This window comes from Aulonocara stuartgranti (genome assembly GCF_965226115.1).
Source record: "Aulonocara stuartgranti genome assembly, chromosome: 19".
In the NCBI taxonomy this organism is placed as follows: Eukaryota; Metazoa; Chordata; class Actinopteri; order Cichliformes; family Cichlidae; genus Aulonocara; species Aulonocara stuartgranti.
Window position 1 is genome coordinate 11,289,958 of NC_138955.1, and position 14,171 is coordinate 11,304,128.

At 40.1% G+C, this 14,171-nt stretch overlaps 1 protein-coding gene across 2 annotated transcripts in view; it reads right to left on the reverse strand.

Moving 5' to 3' along the window:
• Nucleotides 1–14,171, reverse strand: part of stag1a (STAG1 cohesin complex component a) — a 38,664-nt gene that overhangs the window by 5,016 nt on the left and 19,477 nt on the right. For both annotated transcript variants that reach the window (XM_082516258.1, XM_082516259.1), the window contains 22 exons: nucleotides 8,338–8,532; nucleotides 7,737–7,857; nucleotides 7,375–7,530; nucleotides 7,125–7,221; nucleotides 6,962–7,038; nucleotides 6,515–6,719; nucleotides 6,019–6,170; nucleotides 5,825–5,898; nucleotides 5,610–5,733; nucleotides 5,335–5,433; nucleotides 5,092–5,171; nucleotides 4,576–4,683; nucleotides 4,370–4,484; nucleotides 4,122–4,239; nucleotides 3,782–3,885; nucleotides 2,549–2,641; nucleotides 1,913–2,206; nucleotides 1,745–1,815; nucleotides 1,308–1,476; nucleotides 760–852; nucleotides 416–590; nucleotides 148–287 (listed from right to left, as the gene is read on the reverse strand). In XM_082516258.1, coding sequence (XP_082372384.1) covers nucleotides 148–287; nucleotides 416–590; nucleotides 760–852; nucleotides 1,308–1,476; nucleotides 1,745–1,815; nucleotides 1,913–2,206; nucleotides 2,549–2,641; nucleotides 3,782–3,885; nucleotides 4,122–4,239; nucleotides 4,370–4,484; nucleotides 4,576–4,683; nucleotides 5,092–5,171; nucleotides 5,335–5,433; nucleotides 5,610–5,733; nucleotides 5,825–5,898; nucleotides 6,019–6,170; nucleotides 6,515–6,719; nucleotides 6,962–7,038; nucleotides 7,125–7,221; nucleotides 7,375–7,530; nucleotides 7,737–7,857; nucleotides 8,338–8,366 — 2,694 coding nt within the window. In that variant the 5' untranslated portion in view covers nucleotides 8,367–8,532. The remainder of the gene's footprint in view (nucleotides 1–147; nucleotides 288–415; nucleotides 591–759; nucleotides 853–1,307; nucleotides 1,477–1,744; nucleotides 1,816–1,912; nucleotides 2,207–2,548; nucleotides 2,642–3,781; nucleotides 3,886–4,121; nucleotides 4,240–4,369; nucleotides 4,485–4,575; nucleotides 4,684–5,091; nucleotides 5,172–5,334; nucleotides 5,434–5,609; nucleotides 5,734–5,824; nucleotides 5,899–6,018; nucleotides 6,171–6,514; nucleotides 6,720–6,961; nucleotides 7,039–7,124; nucleotides 7,222–7,374; nucleotides 7,531–7,736; nucleotides 7,858–8,337; nucleotides 8,533–14,171) is intronic.

The following is a 14,171-nucleotide window of genomic DNA, read 5'->3' on the forward strand; positions in this document are numbered from 1 at the left end:
GTGTCAGAGCGAAACAAAGATATTGTTACTAGTACTGAAATTGTTGTGATGGCTTTTTATCTCACCATATTTGTTTTTTTCCAAAGTTTTCTCTCTTTTAAACTATCAGCTGGTTATTATTTTTCAGCATGCATGCTACACACAAACCTTCATATAGTGTTTGAAGATGTCAGCAGCAGCAGGCATGTCTACAATGTCGTAGATGATGAGTTTACAGAAAGCTGCAAGCAGGTTTCTCCTCTTATGGAGAGCCTCGATCTTGTTGGCTTCATCCTCCTCATCTCCCTCTGCAGGCACAAAGACAGTAGTGGACAACAATGACAAAGCTCCCTACCTTCTCTCAACCTTAACAGTTAAAATCTTCTTGGATCTGAAACAGAAACCACAACATGATCCGATCTAACTTCTCTCTCACCCATGCTCTGACTCTCATCATCCTGGTCGATGAAGACGTGGTCTAAGACGAAGTTTAGCAGCTCGTTTTGCAGAGTGCTGTCTGGGTTAAACACCAGTGGCTGGAGGCCTTCTCTGCCACCAGAAATCAGCTGGTGACTGAAGATCATCAACAGGTCACAGAGAAGCATGAATGCCTAGACAAGAAACAGCAATATTGTCACAGCTTGACCAAAGAGTCAATATTTCAAAAAACAAAATAATGATATGTAGAGATAACAGAAAACATGCATCCTTTACATAAATCGAGAGACAACGTTGATTTCAAAGCTCTTCTGTTACTCGTGACACAATAGCATCTGTTACCTGCTCTTTAACCGGTGTGTTGACATTGGACAGGCACTGCTGACACACTGCCAGGAAAGACTTGACCACTCTCCTGAGAGCCACCAGGTCATCCTGCACACAGGGAACATCACACAGACATTGATAATCAGCCAAAATAATGAGTACTTTAGCAAGAGTCGCTAATGAACAGCTGTGACAGTCAGGCTAGCTGTCTTTGTCATCCTATCAGTATGAATGAAGGAATATTATGAATAATAATTCAGCAACACTTTTGATGTTTTCAACAATGTTCCAGATAAGTTATATCCTATAATGGGAGCTGAAGTCTTGGTAAGGTGTTTAAGTGTTAAATGAGACAGATTTGGGGTGAGTCCCAGACTGAGGACTGGGGCTGTCTGACAGTGAGATGGATTTCTACACTAAGCCACCCCGCTCTGCAGAAATACAGATAAGCTCTTGTCCCTCTGGGCCACTGATGCTTAGACATGGCAGCATTCACTCTGAGCCACTGACCAATGATAAAGCTAAACTCTGAGTGCGGTCTGTTAGTGAGGCCGGTTGAGCACCTTGCTGGGAACCCCCTCTGTGATCTTGACCAGCTGCCACAGGATGGAGTAGTGGGAGCACTGCAGGGCTTGGACAGCTATCTGCTCTGGCATGGAGCCCTGCTCGATGCCCGCTTTCAGCAGCCGGTAGCAATTCCCAAACAAATCCCATCGTGTCAAATCATGGGCACTGAAGGAGAAAACGAGAAGAGCACACACTGAAATGATCACATTTATTTGGTGGAAAATTTCTTCCAAAACACTGAATGAATGAATGAATGAATGAATGAATAATAATTCTTACAATACAAAAATGCGAACTAAATGTCTCCCTACAGATTTACACAAACCTTATCTGGTATGCTAAGCTAATAATCTCAGATTCTGTAATGATTGTCAGCCAAAGTAACCAATGATAATAATCCATATTTTTATCTTGAAACAGCTGCAGATCATACTTGTGGAAGGCTGTGAGTCGCTTGAGTGTAGATAACACATTGTAGATATCGTCATCGTCTGCCTCCTCAGCCTGCAATAACCAACATCTGTTAGTATACAAGACTCAAATGGGCACAAATAGTGCCCGGTTTCTAATAGTCTACCCAGCCAGCTACTTTGCCCGATACCTCTTGCAGCAGCTCTTCGACCGAGTGTGCAAAACGATCGGTCATCTCGTCAATAAGCTGTGATCGGGCAATGTCCACACGGTTCATGATGGTGTACTCTTCAGAGCAGAGGATGCTATATGTCTTGCTGCAGGCCTCAAGCACATCGGCCTCTATGTGCTTCTCCACAACCAGACGGATCTGCTTTAATAAGGCGTCCAAGTGCTTCTCCATACGCCCAGCGCTGTACACGTCCAGGTCAAAGTACTGGGGGATTTGCAGCAGGTTGGCTACCTTCTCTGAGTCTGCCTGGTACTTTGGGCAAAGTAACGGAGAGATGAGAATTAAATAAAGATGACAAAAAAAAAAAAAAGTGTATGAGGGAAAAAAAAGTTACAAAACTAGCACAGAAGGACTAAAACGGGAAAGAAAGACCCATCAATCAGCATGCAACGCTTGGCTTCTGTTTCTCAGTGAAATAGTGAGTGACATTTTACACATATAGCCAGCAGACTTAAGAGATTGAGGGCGCAAAGTATTCAGCAGCAATTCTCACAAGCAGATCATTTATTTTGACAAACTGATCGGTCTTCTAGCCAGGTCATTTATCACTGGTCTCTCCCTTGATGGCCATGGGCAAGCTAAGAAAAGCCTTACCTTGGACAACAGCATGGGTAAAGCCATGATGAAGTGCTCTGTCAGTTTGTTCTTATCATCTATCTGGGTCTTCCTCTCCTTTGCTGTCAGCACCTGGACAAAAAAATAAATATTATATATATATATATATATATATATATATATATATATATATATATATATATATATATATATATATGTATATATATATATATATATATACATATATATATACACACACACAAACACACCCACACACATCAATGATTCTTTTGTTGGGACCAAAAGCTGAATTATTTTCCCCTCTTCATATGACCAAAAAAGGTACTAATGAGTAGGAAAATTCTTACTATTTCTGTGTTTAACAACATAACATATTCACATAACGTCTTGCTAAAATTATTTGCTGTAGTTTTATGCACATAATTACATATTTTAAAAAAAATCTGAAAAAGTGGAGAACAACAAAAGTTCAATACAACAGAATCAAAAGTACAGATGAGCACATTAACACAGACTCTGGTAAATAAGGTGGCTGCTTTTACACTTAAGTATAATACATCATCACATTTCAGATCACAGTGAATTCCTCTTCAACATGCCCACTTGGCAGGTACAGTCATGTGAAAAAGCAGGTTTTTACTGGACTCCATACAGTCCTGTGAAACCCTAAGTTCACTTTGTGATACAAAAGCTTGTAGAAACACTTTTAGCAGCTGTAATTTGAAGCAATCATTTTCCGTGTGGGAATTTTGCCCCACGTGTCTTTACGATCTTTATTCAGTTCATTAACGTTTGCGGGTATTTCTTTATGCACAGCTTTCTTGAGATCCTGCCACAGGATTTCATTCAAGTTGAGGTGTAGACGTCTTTACATATTGTGTTGTCGATTTTTGCCTGTGATGTACTTCTAGAGTTGCAATTTTTGAAATCTCTCTGAGATTTGAATGCTGTGACCTTGGGATGAATTTTCTGGAATGCCCAATCCTGGGAGGACTGCAGCAGCGTTAACACACACCTCATATTCTCCAGACCCGCAAACTACCAGATGTTCAGCTTTTATAGATGTGCTCAAACTTGCTGATGACCCATTAATCAAGTGGATCTGATTAATAGCACCTGGCTCGTACTCTCCCCGTTAACTCATATGGAAGCAGTAAAGGTTATCACATGACTGTATAAGGTTTCATCTGCAACATTCAAAGTGAATACTCTGAGTGTTTCTGGAGTATGATATGTGTATACTTTACACACCCGTTTGCCAGTGCCTCTGCCAACAGGTGGGTGTGCCTCTGCTGCCTGTCGGATGGTGCACACCATCAGCTCGATCAGCGCACTCTCCTGCCTGTCAGACAACACTACAGGGAAAAACAGAAGACGTTTGAGCAGAGGAGAGACAAAGACACAGGAAACAAAAGAGAAACCGAATGACAGCAAAGGTCGGAAACAGAGAAAAGGATTAAGGGAGCGAAGAGTTTCAGGGAACAAGATTTTATTACATCATCTCGTCTCTCTGGTTCTCAGCGGTTGTATTTTATTTGATTCAGCTTCTCCCAAAGGAAATAAGATCAGTGTGAAATACTGTGTGCCTTACTCTCTTCTCCCTGCACGGGCTCCTCCAGCAGCAGTTCAGTCATACACTCCCAGTCTTTCAGCAACTCTTGAGAGCTTTCCCACAGAGAGTCGACAAGGTAAGCTGCATGCTCGTGGAGCTACACACAAAATCACATTGAAAGAGACTTCAATCTGCAGGCATCATTCTGGAACTACTTTGTGTTTGTGAGTGCCCAACATCTAAAACACACAGTATGCTGATAAGATGTGTGTTTTCATGAGCGTTACCTCACTCTCCAAAAAGAACAGCACTAGCATACGGATGAGATTCCCATTGGGACTGCTCCTCCCTCTGCGTTTAGCCAGCGCTTCTTCTGCTTGCGGGTCATGGCGACTGAATAATCTGTCAGCGAGTGAGAAACAGACAGAATAAGAGTTTTACAAATTGAAGACTAACAATGTTATTACACCATAAATGCCCTAATTAGACTCACTTTCTGTGAAGAAACTCTCCAGCAGCAACAGCGACCGGCCGGTGAGCAGAGTACACCAGGTGGTACACATTCTCACAGTCCTCGTTGGACAAAGCATCTTCACTGCCCCTGCAGCAGACAATTTGCACACAGGTTAATCAAGTTTAAATCAATCAGAGCTGGTTGTGAGAACAATATTAAACACGGGAAATAACTGAAAACGCCCAGAGGATGAAAGCAATAATTTAAAATTAACAAAATATTGCATATAAAAAGAAGTCAAAGGAAATAGCAATCAAAAACTATTAAACTAGTTCACAGTAAACTACCAAATCTATTTGTGAGTGTGACTGAGATCCTCTCCTCAGCTAAAGTAACCCAGGAACTGAGTGTTCAGTACATGATAATCCTCGTCTTAAGCATGTGATGATAGCCAAAATATAATCTTATGCTAAAATGCTGACCAGAATCTAAAAAGAAAAAAAGAGTTTCATATGTAGGCATGCAAAAATACAGAGAAAGATCAAAGCTACTCACTGCAGAATGAGTGTGACCAATCTAATGGCCTCTACAGCCACGTCATACTCCTTATCCAGTGTCATTGATACTATTCGGTCCTGCCAAAACAGATAAAGTTGAGCAGAGAAACAACTGCAGAGAACTAGAATAAATAAGGAGAAACAAAAGAGAATTCAGAAAACTAAAAAAAAAATCTAAACACTGCCCATGTCTACTGTGGAGCTATAAGAAAGCAGCCTCAGTTCTCGCTGCTAGCGTTACCTTGAAGCGGTTAGTGAAAAGCTCTAGTTTGGGGAACAGTTCTCGGTTTGTGTACAGGTTCTGCAGAGCCTTCAGGCACTTCAGACGCACTTCTCCTTGCTAGAAAAAAAACAAATAAATTGGTTCAAGCAGGCCAAACATCTTAAATAAAATCCTGCTGTGGTGGACTACACATCTACCATTCTGTATCTGTGAAAATATCATTCATCCCCTTACATTAAATCCAGTGGTAAATATCAGCCAAGGGTTGTACAAAAACTCCTAAATTTGCTTACTCTATCATGTAGAGTCCAACCAACATATTTTAGGTAACTATCATTAAGAAATGCGTCGCTGTACATCTTCATCCACACGCCGATTTCCTCAATACAGATGGCCCGAATTTCAGCGATCGCATCCCTACAAAGTAAGAAAAACAGAATCACCAAAATACTTTCAATATTGCTCTTAAATCCTCATCACTAAGGAAGGGAACATTTAGAGTGTGTACCTGTAACGATGCACAAAGATGCCCTTGAAGATGGAGTTCATCATGTTCTCTATTTCATCTTGGTTTTCCTGGAGCTGTACAAGAAAGACTTTAAGTTAAACACTCGGATTTACAGCTAAGTAGTACCACACAACCACCTATGATAATCTGAGACACTTAAAAAGTAAATCCTGTGATATCGAACCCAAACGCACCTCCTTCCTCTTCTGTAGCAGCAGTTCCAGCTTCTCGTTGGCACGTTTGCCAGCTATCTTGTTCCTCTCAGCCTCGTACTGTCTCTGGGTGTTGTCCTGGTGAATGCTCAGGTTCAGCGCTACATTTACCAGTGCTGTCATCAGCTTCATTGCTATGGAGAGATAACAGCATTCAAAACCTTTAGACATTTCGTCCTAGGAAATACACTTTCAATCTACCTAACAAAAGTGTGCACAAGTCCAGATTAAGCTGTGCAATGTCAAGCAGCAGAAAGTTAATAAATAACTGTTAGTACAAGACACAAAACAGACCTCGACGCAGCAAATTATTAGTTGTTTTTCTGTCTTTATCACCACAACGAGCTTATTTTGATCGGTGTTAAGCAAACGTAATTATTATCTCCCACTGTAATATTACTTGTGTTATCAGCCCATGTGGAGGTATTTTTGGAACAATTACTGCTTGCAGTTCAAACAAATATCATGTTGTTGGTACCCGCCAACGTGGAGGTGTGCCTGAAGGCTCGCACTTGAGAGTCAGACAGTCCAGTGAGGAGGGAGATCACAGTGTCCATCATGTACTCGTCATAGATGATGCTATACTGACACTGGCGGATCAAAACGCTGATAAATTCGCAGAAGTTGTAACGGAACTTTTTCCACATAGGTCCTGGCATGGTGAGAGGATAATCCCCACTATCCTGTTGAAAAAAGACAAAAACAAATAACAGACAGATTACAGTTATTTTAACTTCTTGTTCTTTATTTTTTTTGCTCAACTGAAACACGATACAACAATAAACTGATTTGAGCTGTCAGTTCGATATCATCAAATTTGTCCACACGTCTTCAACAGAGTGTAATATATGTGCATAACTAAATAATAGCACGCTCACAACTATTTAAATCATGTTAATTTCTGCTTATTTTAGCAGACAATTACCTCATCAAACTCCTCGGTCATCTTACGGATGATCTCTGCATTCTGCATGTTCCTGAACATCTCAATCCTCACGGTGCCTGGTTACAACAAAAAACAGCAGATTTGGTAGTCTTGTCTATAATGCATGCACACAGGATGACAGATTTAAGTAAAACACGCCTACCTTTGCAACCTGAGCACTGGATGAAAAAATTGATCAGGTCTAGCAGCGCCAAGTCTCTGTCCTGTTTATATGACTCAATCCACTCATCCACTACTGACTGTATACAGAAAATAATAATCAAATGACAAAGACAGTGAGAAACATAAATTTACAAAGCTTCAAACAGATATAATACATTATAATATCTGATTACATACTTAAATATTTTATTTAAACTGGTGCTTATGAAATCAAACCTGTGTTCACTGACCTGCATGGCACTCTTTCCCAATTTGACCACTTCAAATAGAGTGACTGGGTCTCCCCCATCTCCGTTATGTTGAGCCACACCGTTGGCTTTCCCTCGCCCTCTGGCCACACTCATAGTCTTGTCTGTTGGCGACTTCCGTGGCTTCTTATTGGATGTCTGAAATCAGGGAAATGTCAGTTAAAGAAACCGTTGTATGTACACCCATCCCCAAACACAGACTTGCACACAATGGGAAATATAACAGCTTCTTCCTACACCACCCATCACACACTTCAAAACCACCAGACAAAATCAGAGACATGCATTGTCTGTTAACCAGATTTTTTTCCACAAGTTTCCCCTTTCTTAACAAACTCTTGTACCGGTGCTTGTTTGCCAGGTCTCCCTCTCTTCTTTTTTCCTTTCATCTCTGGATCTTCCATCTCACTTATGCTCATACTTATTCCCACAGTGTCTGTTGCCCCAGACTCATTGGATGAGTCCCTGAAAGAGCAAATCACAAATGCATTTCATTCATTAGCGTTTAATGATTGTATTCATTAGTCAAATTAAATATTCAATTCCACTGACAGGCAAACAAATGAATTGGGTGAGTTAAAAACAAACAAAAAAAACCCACTAATGCACTTGTCACTTTGAGTTTAGAACACTATAAAGGTCAATCAAAAACATGTCTTCCCAAAGATCGTTTTAAAGTAGCATCCAGTCCTACAAATATCTTTCATCAGCTACAGGAAACAAACCTTTAAGGCCAAATGTGATAAAACATGGAATCTAAAAGAAATCATTATTCACTTCCAGGCCAGGTAGCCTAAAAAAAATCTAAAACAATTACTCTTGTATTCTTTTAAATTAGCCTGATTCTGGATGAGTGGATGATGAATGGATAAAATAACCAATTAAAAAAACAAATTTAATGCTGGATTGTTGCCAAACTGACAGTTGCCCTTTATAAAAACTCACTGCAGGACAGGGAGCTCTGAGGTGATCATCCTGGTCAGTAGGGGGACTGATGACCCGTGCAATTCTTCTTATGGGTCTCTTCAGGTGTGACGGAGGTGGTACAATATGACAAAACTGGTTGGAGGGAAGGGGGGTGATCTGGAAGGTCAGAGAGGAGAGGCTCCAGGACGGACTGAAGTTAACTTTCTTCAGCTCCTGAAAAGAAAGAGAAAGAGAGATTTATTATGGTTATAGTTATAATACAGATTTGATAACCTGTTAACCAGTAACCGCTATTAATGACAGACATTCTGGTGTAGATATAGAAATACATATATGCAACATTCAGGCATTATTCAAGGGTAGCTCTCACAATACTGATGAGGTCCTAAAGTGATTGCTTCATTCAGTTATGATTCATTAAATAGAACCGGGATCTAAATGGTTTGAATATTAAATCACTGAATACTTTTATACGATGTCTAAGTGTTCATTGTCCAAAGAGAGTCAACTATAAAATGTCACTGAATCCTGAGAGAGGCTGTTCAATCACTTGCTGTGGAAAATGAGCTGTCAGTGTGGAAACGGGGAGAGGAAGACACCAACTGGTCAACTTGAGAACAACAACAGCAAAATCTCAAGTTGGGTGGAAAAGATTTGTACACAGTGCTGTTGTCAAACAATTTAACCACAACCCACTGACACTTAAAGAATGAGCATTTCATTAATTTAGTGGACATCTTCTACTGACTTAAGAAAAGCTCAGCTCAAAACTTTATAAACTCCTAAATTCTGTGAGTTATGTTAAAAACACTGCAGAAACATGATGTATTACCCTCTAGTTAAAGAAAAATGGTCTTTTGACAAAAGCTGGGGAAAGTATGATGTCAAATAAAATATGGCAGAAATTGGAAAAAAAAACAAAACTCTGGGATTCAGTGAATGATGGAGATAAACAAATAATCCAAAAATGCTTTTCATTTCATTTTCATGAGCTGACAGCTAAGCTAGATCCTCATTCAGAAGAAAGGCAGCTAAGTGAATTATAACATTATTTGTTGACCTGTTCATATGCTAATGAGAGCAAAGAGCAGAGGGTGAGCAATACCACTGTCAACCTGAAGAGGCAGTATGATCCACAAAGTCCTCTGCCCAGCATCTATCTCCAGACTGCCTGACTGTGTTTAAACTGGGAAAAGTGGGTTGAGAAAAATCAACTGACACTCATTTAAGTCACAGCTCAGTTCCAATCTAGTTCAGTTAATCTACAGAGTGTTTTAGTGATCTATTTTCCTTAGAGTGTGTGTGAACGCATACATGTGTGTTTGAAAGTAGGTCTGGGCAACAGTAGGGGGCAGGCTAAGAGAGTGTGTATTTAAATACTGTCTTCCACACAGTGTTTGTACTGTGGAATAGCATGGGCAGGAGAGCCCCCTTTTTCCCCATGATGAACTACACACGCATACACACACACACTGATCTGAACAAACTGTACAATTGCAAGAAACAGACCAGCTGATTTAGATCAGCCAAATAAGGATTTTAATAACTAAATAAGGATAATGTGTAACCCTCCAAGTAGCTTAATTAGCTGCAAAATATAATACACATAGTAACACTTCAAAAGACAGCAGTGAGCAAAGCCTTTTAACAGCTGGGAATTTACATGCACATTTGCATGCACATAAGCTTTTAATTGATTCTGGCCTTCTGCGTTCCTGCTGCACAGGCGCAGAACAGCAAAACAAAAGAAGCCTAATTCTGTTCATATCATTGTGCATATAAATTACCTGAACGTTTTTTTGCACGCAAACGCTGAAAAAAATCTAGATAAGCAAATCCTGTAAAAGTAAATTTATAATTAATGTGCAAAAGTCAGATGCTGCATGCAAATACAAAAAAGGAGTACTTATAAACTTACAAAATAGTAAATGTTTCCTCTCCATAGATTTAAATAGCATAAAATGATTTAAATTAATATGTATTCGATATACTTGCATGCACATAAGCTTTCAACTGATAGAATGGAATAGTATAAAATGATCTGTATTCATGTGTACGCGCTGTAATGGGGCAGCTGTACCTCAGAAGGTAGCGCAGGTCATCTACTGAACGGAAGGTCAGTGGTTCAATCCCTGTCCAGTCTGCAAATATCCTTGGACTAGATACTAAACCCAGTTGTTCTCCCATGCAGCCAATGAATGTGTGTGAATGAGGTATGTTGTGTAAAGTACTTTAAGTGCTCTGGGAGAGTAGAAAAGCACTACATAAGGATCGCTACACTTACCATGTGAATTTCTGTCTATGCGGACAGCAACAGATATGTGATTTTCAATGTTTTAACAGTTAATTGCTGAATTTTCAGAAACAGATTGCACGTAATTGCCAACTTGACCCTATTCAATTGCTGATGTCATACTAACTCCATCTTATGGCAACATTTATGACAGTGTTGGTATGTACGACAACTCAACATCAAAAAAGAACTTAAGAGTACGACTTTATCTTGTTATATACTTTGCAGGTGAAAATAAATACATGTTATATGAATACTCAGCATATCACTAAATGTTAAAAATCACATTATATTGTGAGTATTGTAAGTATTGTGATAACCTCATGTCATGGGCTGTCTGGCAATCTCCACCTATAATCTTTAGCATTAGGTATGAAGTGCTTGAAGGTTTCAAGTGGAATAATGCAAAAAATAAGCTGTGAGCAAAATAAAAACGGAACCCCACCATTTATGGGCATGTGTGAGGTGTATGACAGTAAATCTGACGGTAATTGACAGGGCACTGACCAAAGACGGCGGCGTTAATGAGTTGTTATTTAATTTAGCGCAATCATCTTGAGTGACTTTAATTTGCAGATTAATCTCAATACAACACTTCACATCATTCAGAGTGCCAGCTGAAGCTGAAAATAATCAAAACGCTGATGTGCACCGCAAAGGCTATTTTTCACTTGAGACTTGTAATCAGTGGAACTAAATATAGCTTATTATTACTAAGGGATCACAAAATGTAGCGAGGTAACAGCTCTGCAGCCACATCCAGACTGACAGAGCATAGAAGAAAGAAGGCAGGACTGCTCTTATGTAACTTCACCGCTGCCCCACCCAACAACTCTCCCCTCTAGAGTCGGAGACGCCAACCCCACCTCCACCTCAGTCCCTCTGAATTTCACAGACTGTTATGTCTCAGCTGTTAGTTCTTCTTCTTCTTTTTTTTTTCCAAACCCCAACATGCTTTTCCTTCCCTTTCATCATCAGATTATCTTCCTCCGAAGGGACAGAAGCCAACTTCATTTGAATCAATCCTCTTGTCATGTTTTTTCTCAGTGAGCTATACAGTCAGGAAGAGGAAAAGGGTGTGTGTGTGTGTGTGTGTGTGTGTGTTACTGAGAGCTGGGAGCCTGCCTGACCCACTATCGACCAACAACTAAATAATCCTCAATGCACATTTGCTCCTCAATTTCTCTGCACTCTGTCTCTCACACCCGCACAAACACAGATGCACCCAAGAGTGCAGACACTTCAACAGTAGACTATGAATAATTTGCAGCGAGTCTCCTCAACTACTCTGTTTTGGAGGACGCGAAAGAAGCTGCCAACAGCATCCCGCCCTCTCTCTCTCCTGAAATCCACTTAGACAATAAATGTATAAATGTACGCAGCATGAACTGTTATGAGTATTTTTTCCATTGCAGGCTAACTACAGGGAGATAGTGGCACTGATTAGTCCCATGACGCTTGGTGTTCTGCAAACACCACTTAGCCACCACATTATAACCAGCTGCCTGATAAGGTCCTCTGTGGGGGTGTTGCAAACCATATGAAGATGTTGCCAAGGGGTTTTTTTTTTTTTTTTTTTTTTTGAGGTGAAGCTTAAACGGATTTAAGTCATTTACTCATTAAATGATTGTCCTTGCTTGGAATAGACTTGGTAGTTACTAGCCACTTCAAATCGACCTGCAATTCTGACCCAGCCATAACAGCCATGCAAGATAACAGTGACGTCTCCTTTCAAAATGCATTACGTATGAACAGCTTTGTTTTGATCTGTTGAGCATATATTAAACAGCTTCCAAAAATGGGGAAACTAGACATTTACAAATTTTCTAGGAGACCTTAAGTATTAGTGGTAAACTGGAAGATCATGGAATGGAAAAGTGGCCAGATTTCCATTGCAGGACATCAGGACAGGTGAGAGGTGGTGCAAGGTCTACAGGACTGGACAGTACACATGACAATGAAAACCTTAAATTGTAACCCCCCAACAACTGGGAACAAATTGTTGCCAATTTTTTACTGTTCTTTTTTTGCAATAAACATAGTTCTTGTAATGAACTTTTGTAAGTATTTCCACACAATAACTTAAATATTACAATGTCTGACAATACTTTTGTTGAGGTTTTCAAAGTTGCTGCTTAGAAGTACCGAACAACCCTTACAGAGCTCCTGGACAAGGTGGTGGTCACCCTATAAGAATATGCTAGTTTAAAAACAATAAAAATTGACGTCATGGCAAACATGAACATCACGTATAATTATCGTAGAAGGAAAATAATAACAAAAACAAACAAAACAAAACTACACACATGTAACATATTCAGGATGTAAGTAAAGCCGCTAAAACCATAAAGTAAAGACTTCTACTCCAGAGACAATTATGGTCTGTTAAGTGACTTTATCCTCAGTGTGTGCGCAACACTGTGTGTGTGTGCGCGCAACACTGTGTGTGTGCGCGCAACACTGTGTGTGTGCGTGTGTGTGTGTGTGTGTGTGTGTGTGTGTGTGTGTGTGTGTGTGAACTTATGAGTGAGTGTGAGACAGAAAGACAACGAGCGAGCATCTGAGAACCACTTAACATGCATGACATGTTCTCTAGGAGGCAGGCCGGCGTTGCTATAGCAACTAGTGTGGGTCATAAGCCCGGCGGTGATGGCATATTTGATTGGCTGCGTGGAGACAGAAGGGACCATAGTTAAGAGGGGAGAGCAGAATAGAACGGGACCAGTTACATATCCAGTGAGTGCTCCATGAAATCTGATTTAAAGACTATTTCAGCACTCTTCCAGTGTTGGTTAAAGTTGTTCTGATATTAGCCTCTCCCTCCCTGGGACATCTATTTTGAAGTACCCTCGCACACATAAAATAAGCTTGACGTCTCCTTCCTCATGGGCAGCTTTCAGGCTCATTCATAATGCAGCAAAGACTTGGGCAAACGATTAAAAGTTTATTTTTGCACAGAGCAGACCACGCTGTAAATATGTGGATGTGGAAACCACAGCATGGCCTTACAATTCCTTATTAATAAAACTTTTAGGTTGATTTGGTGAGACTGCAATTTAAATGATTGGAAAAAATGCATGTGAAAAAAAACAATACAGCATATTTCTGACATCTAACTGGGTTTTTTGTATGATCTCGGTGCCTGAAGCCATACACCCTCTCCGAAGCACTCATGCATGTAAACGGCTCAAGTTGAGCCGTTTTCTCTGATAAGGCGCAGATAAACTGGCTTTCTACTCTGTCCAAACTGCTTGTAAGGATGTCCCTTCCACCTTACCAATATGAGATTAGCAGGATCTGTGTCCCACTGTTTCTGTAACTTACAAAAACAGACGATTTGCACAAAAAAAAGAACATAAAACACAACTACACCAAGTATAACAGATGCACAATTTAACCAGAAAACGTACAGCCCATCCAGCGAGTGATGGGCTGAAATCATATTAGTATAATTTATAGAGTAATAAATCAATTCCAGTGCCAGAGACTACTACAGCGAGGAAAACCTTGACAGAGAAGCATCAATAAAGCTTCACAAAGCAGTTTTCTCCAAACTAAT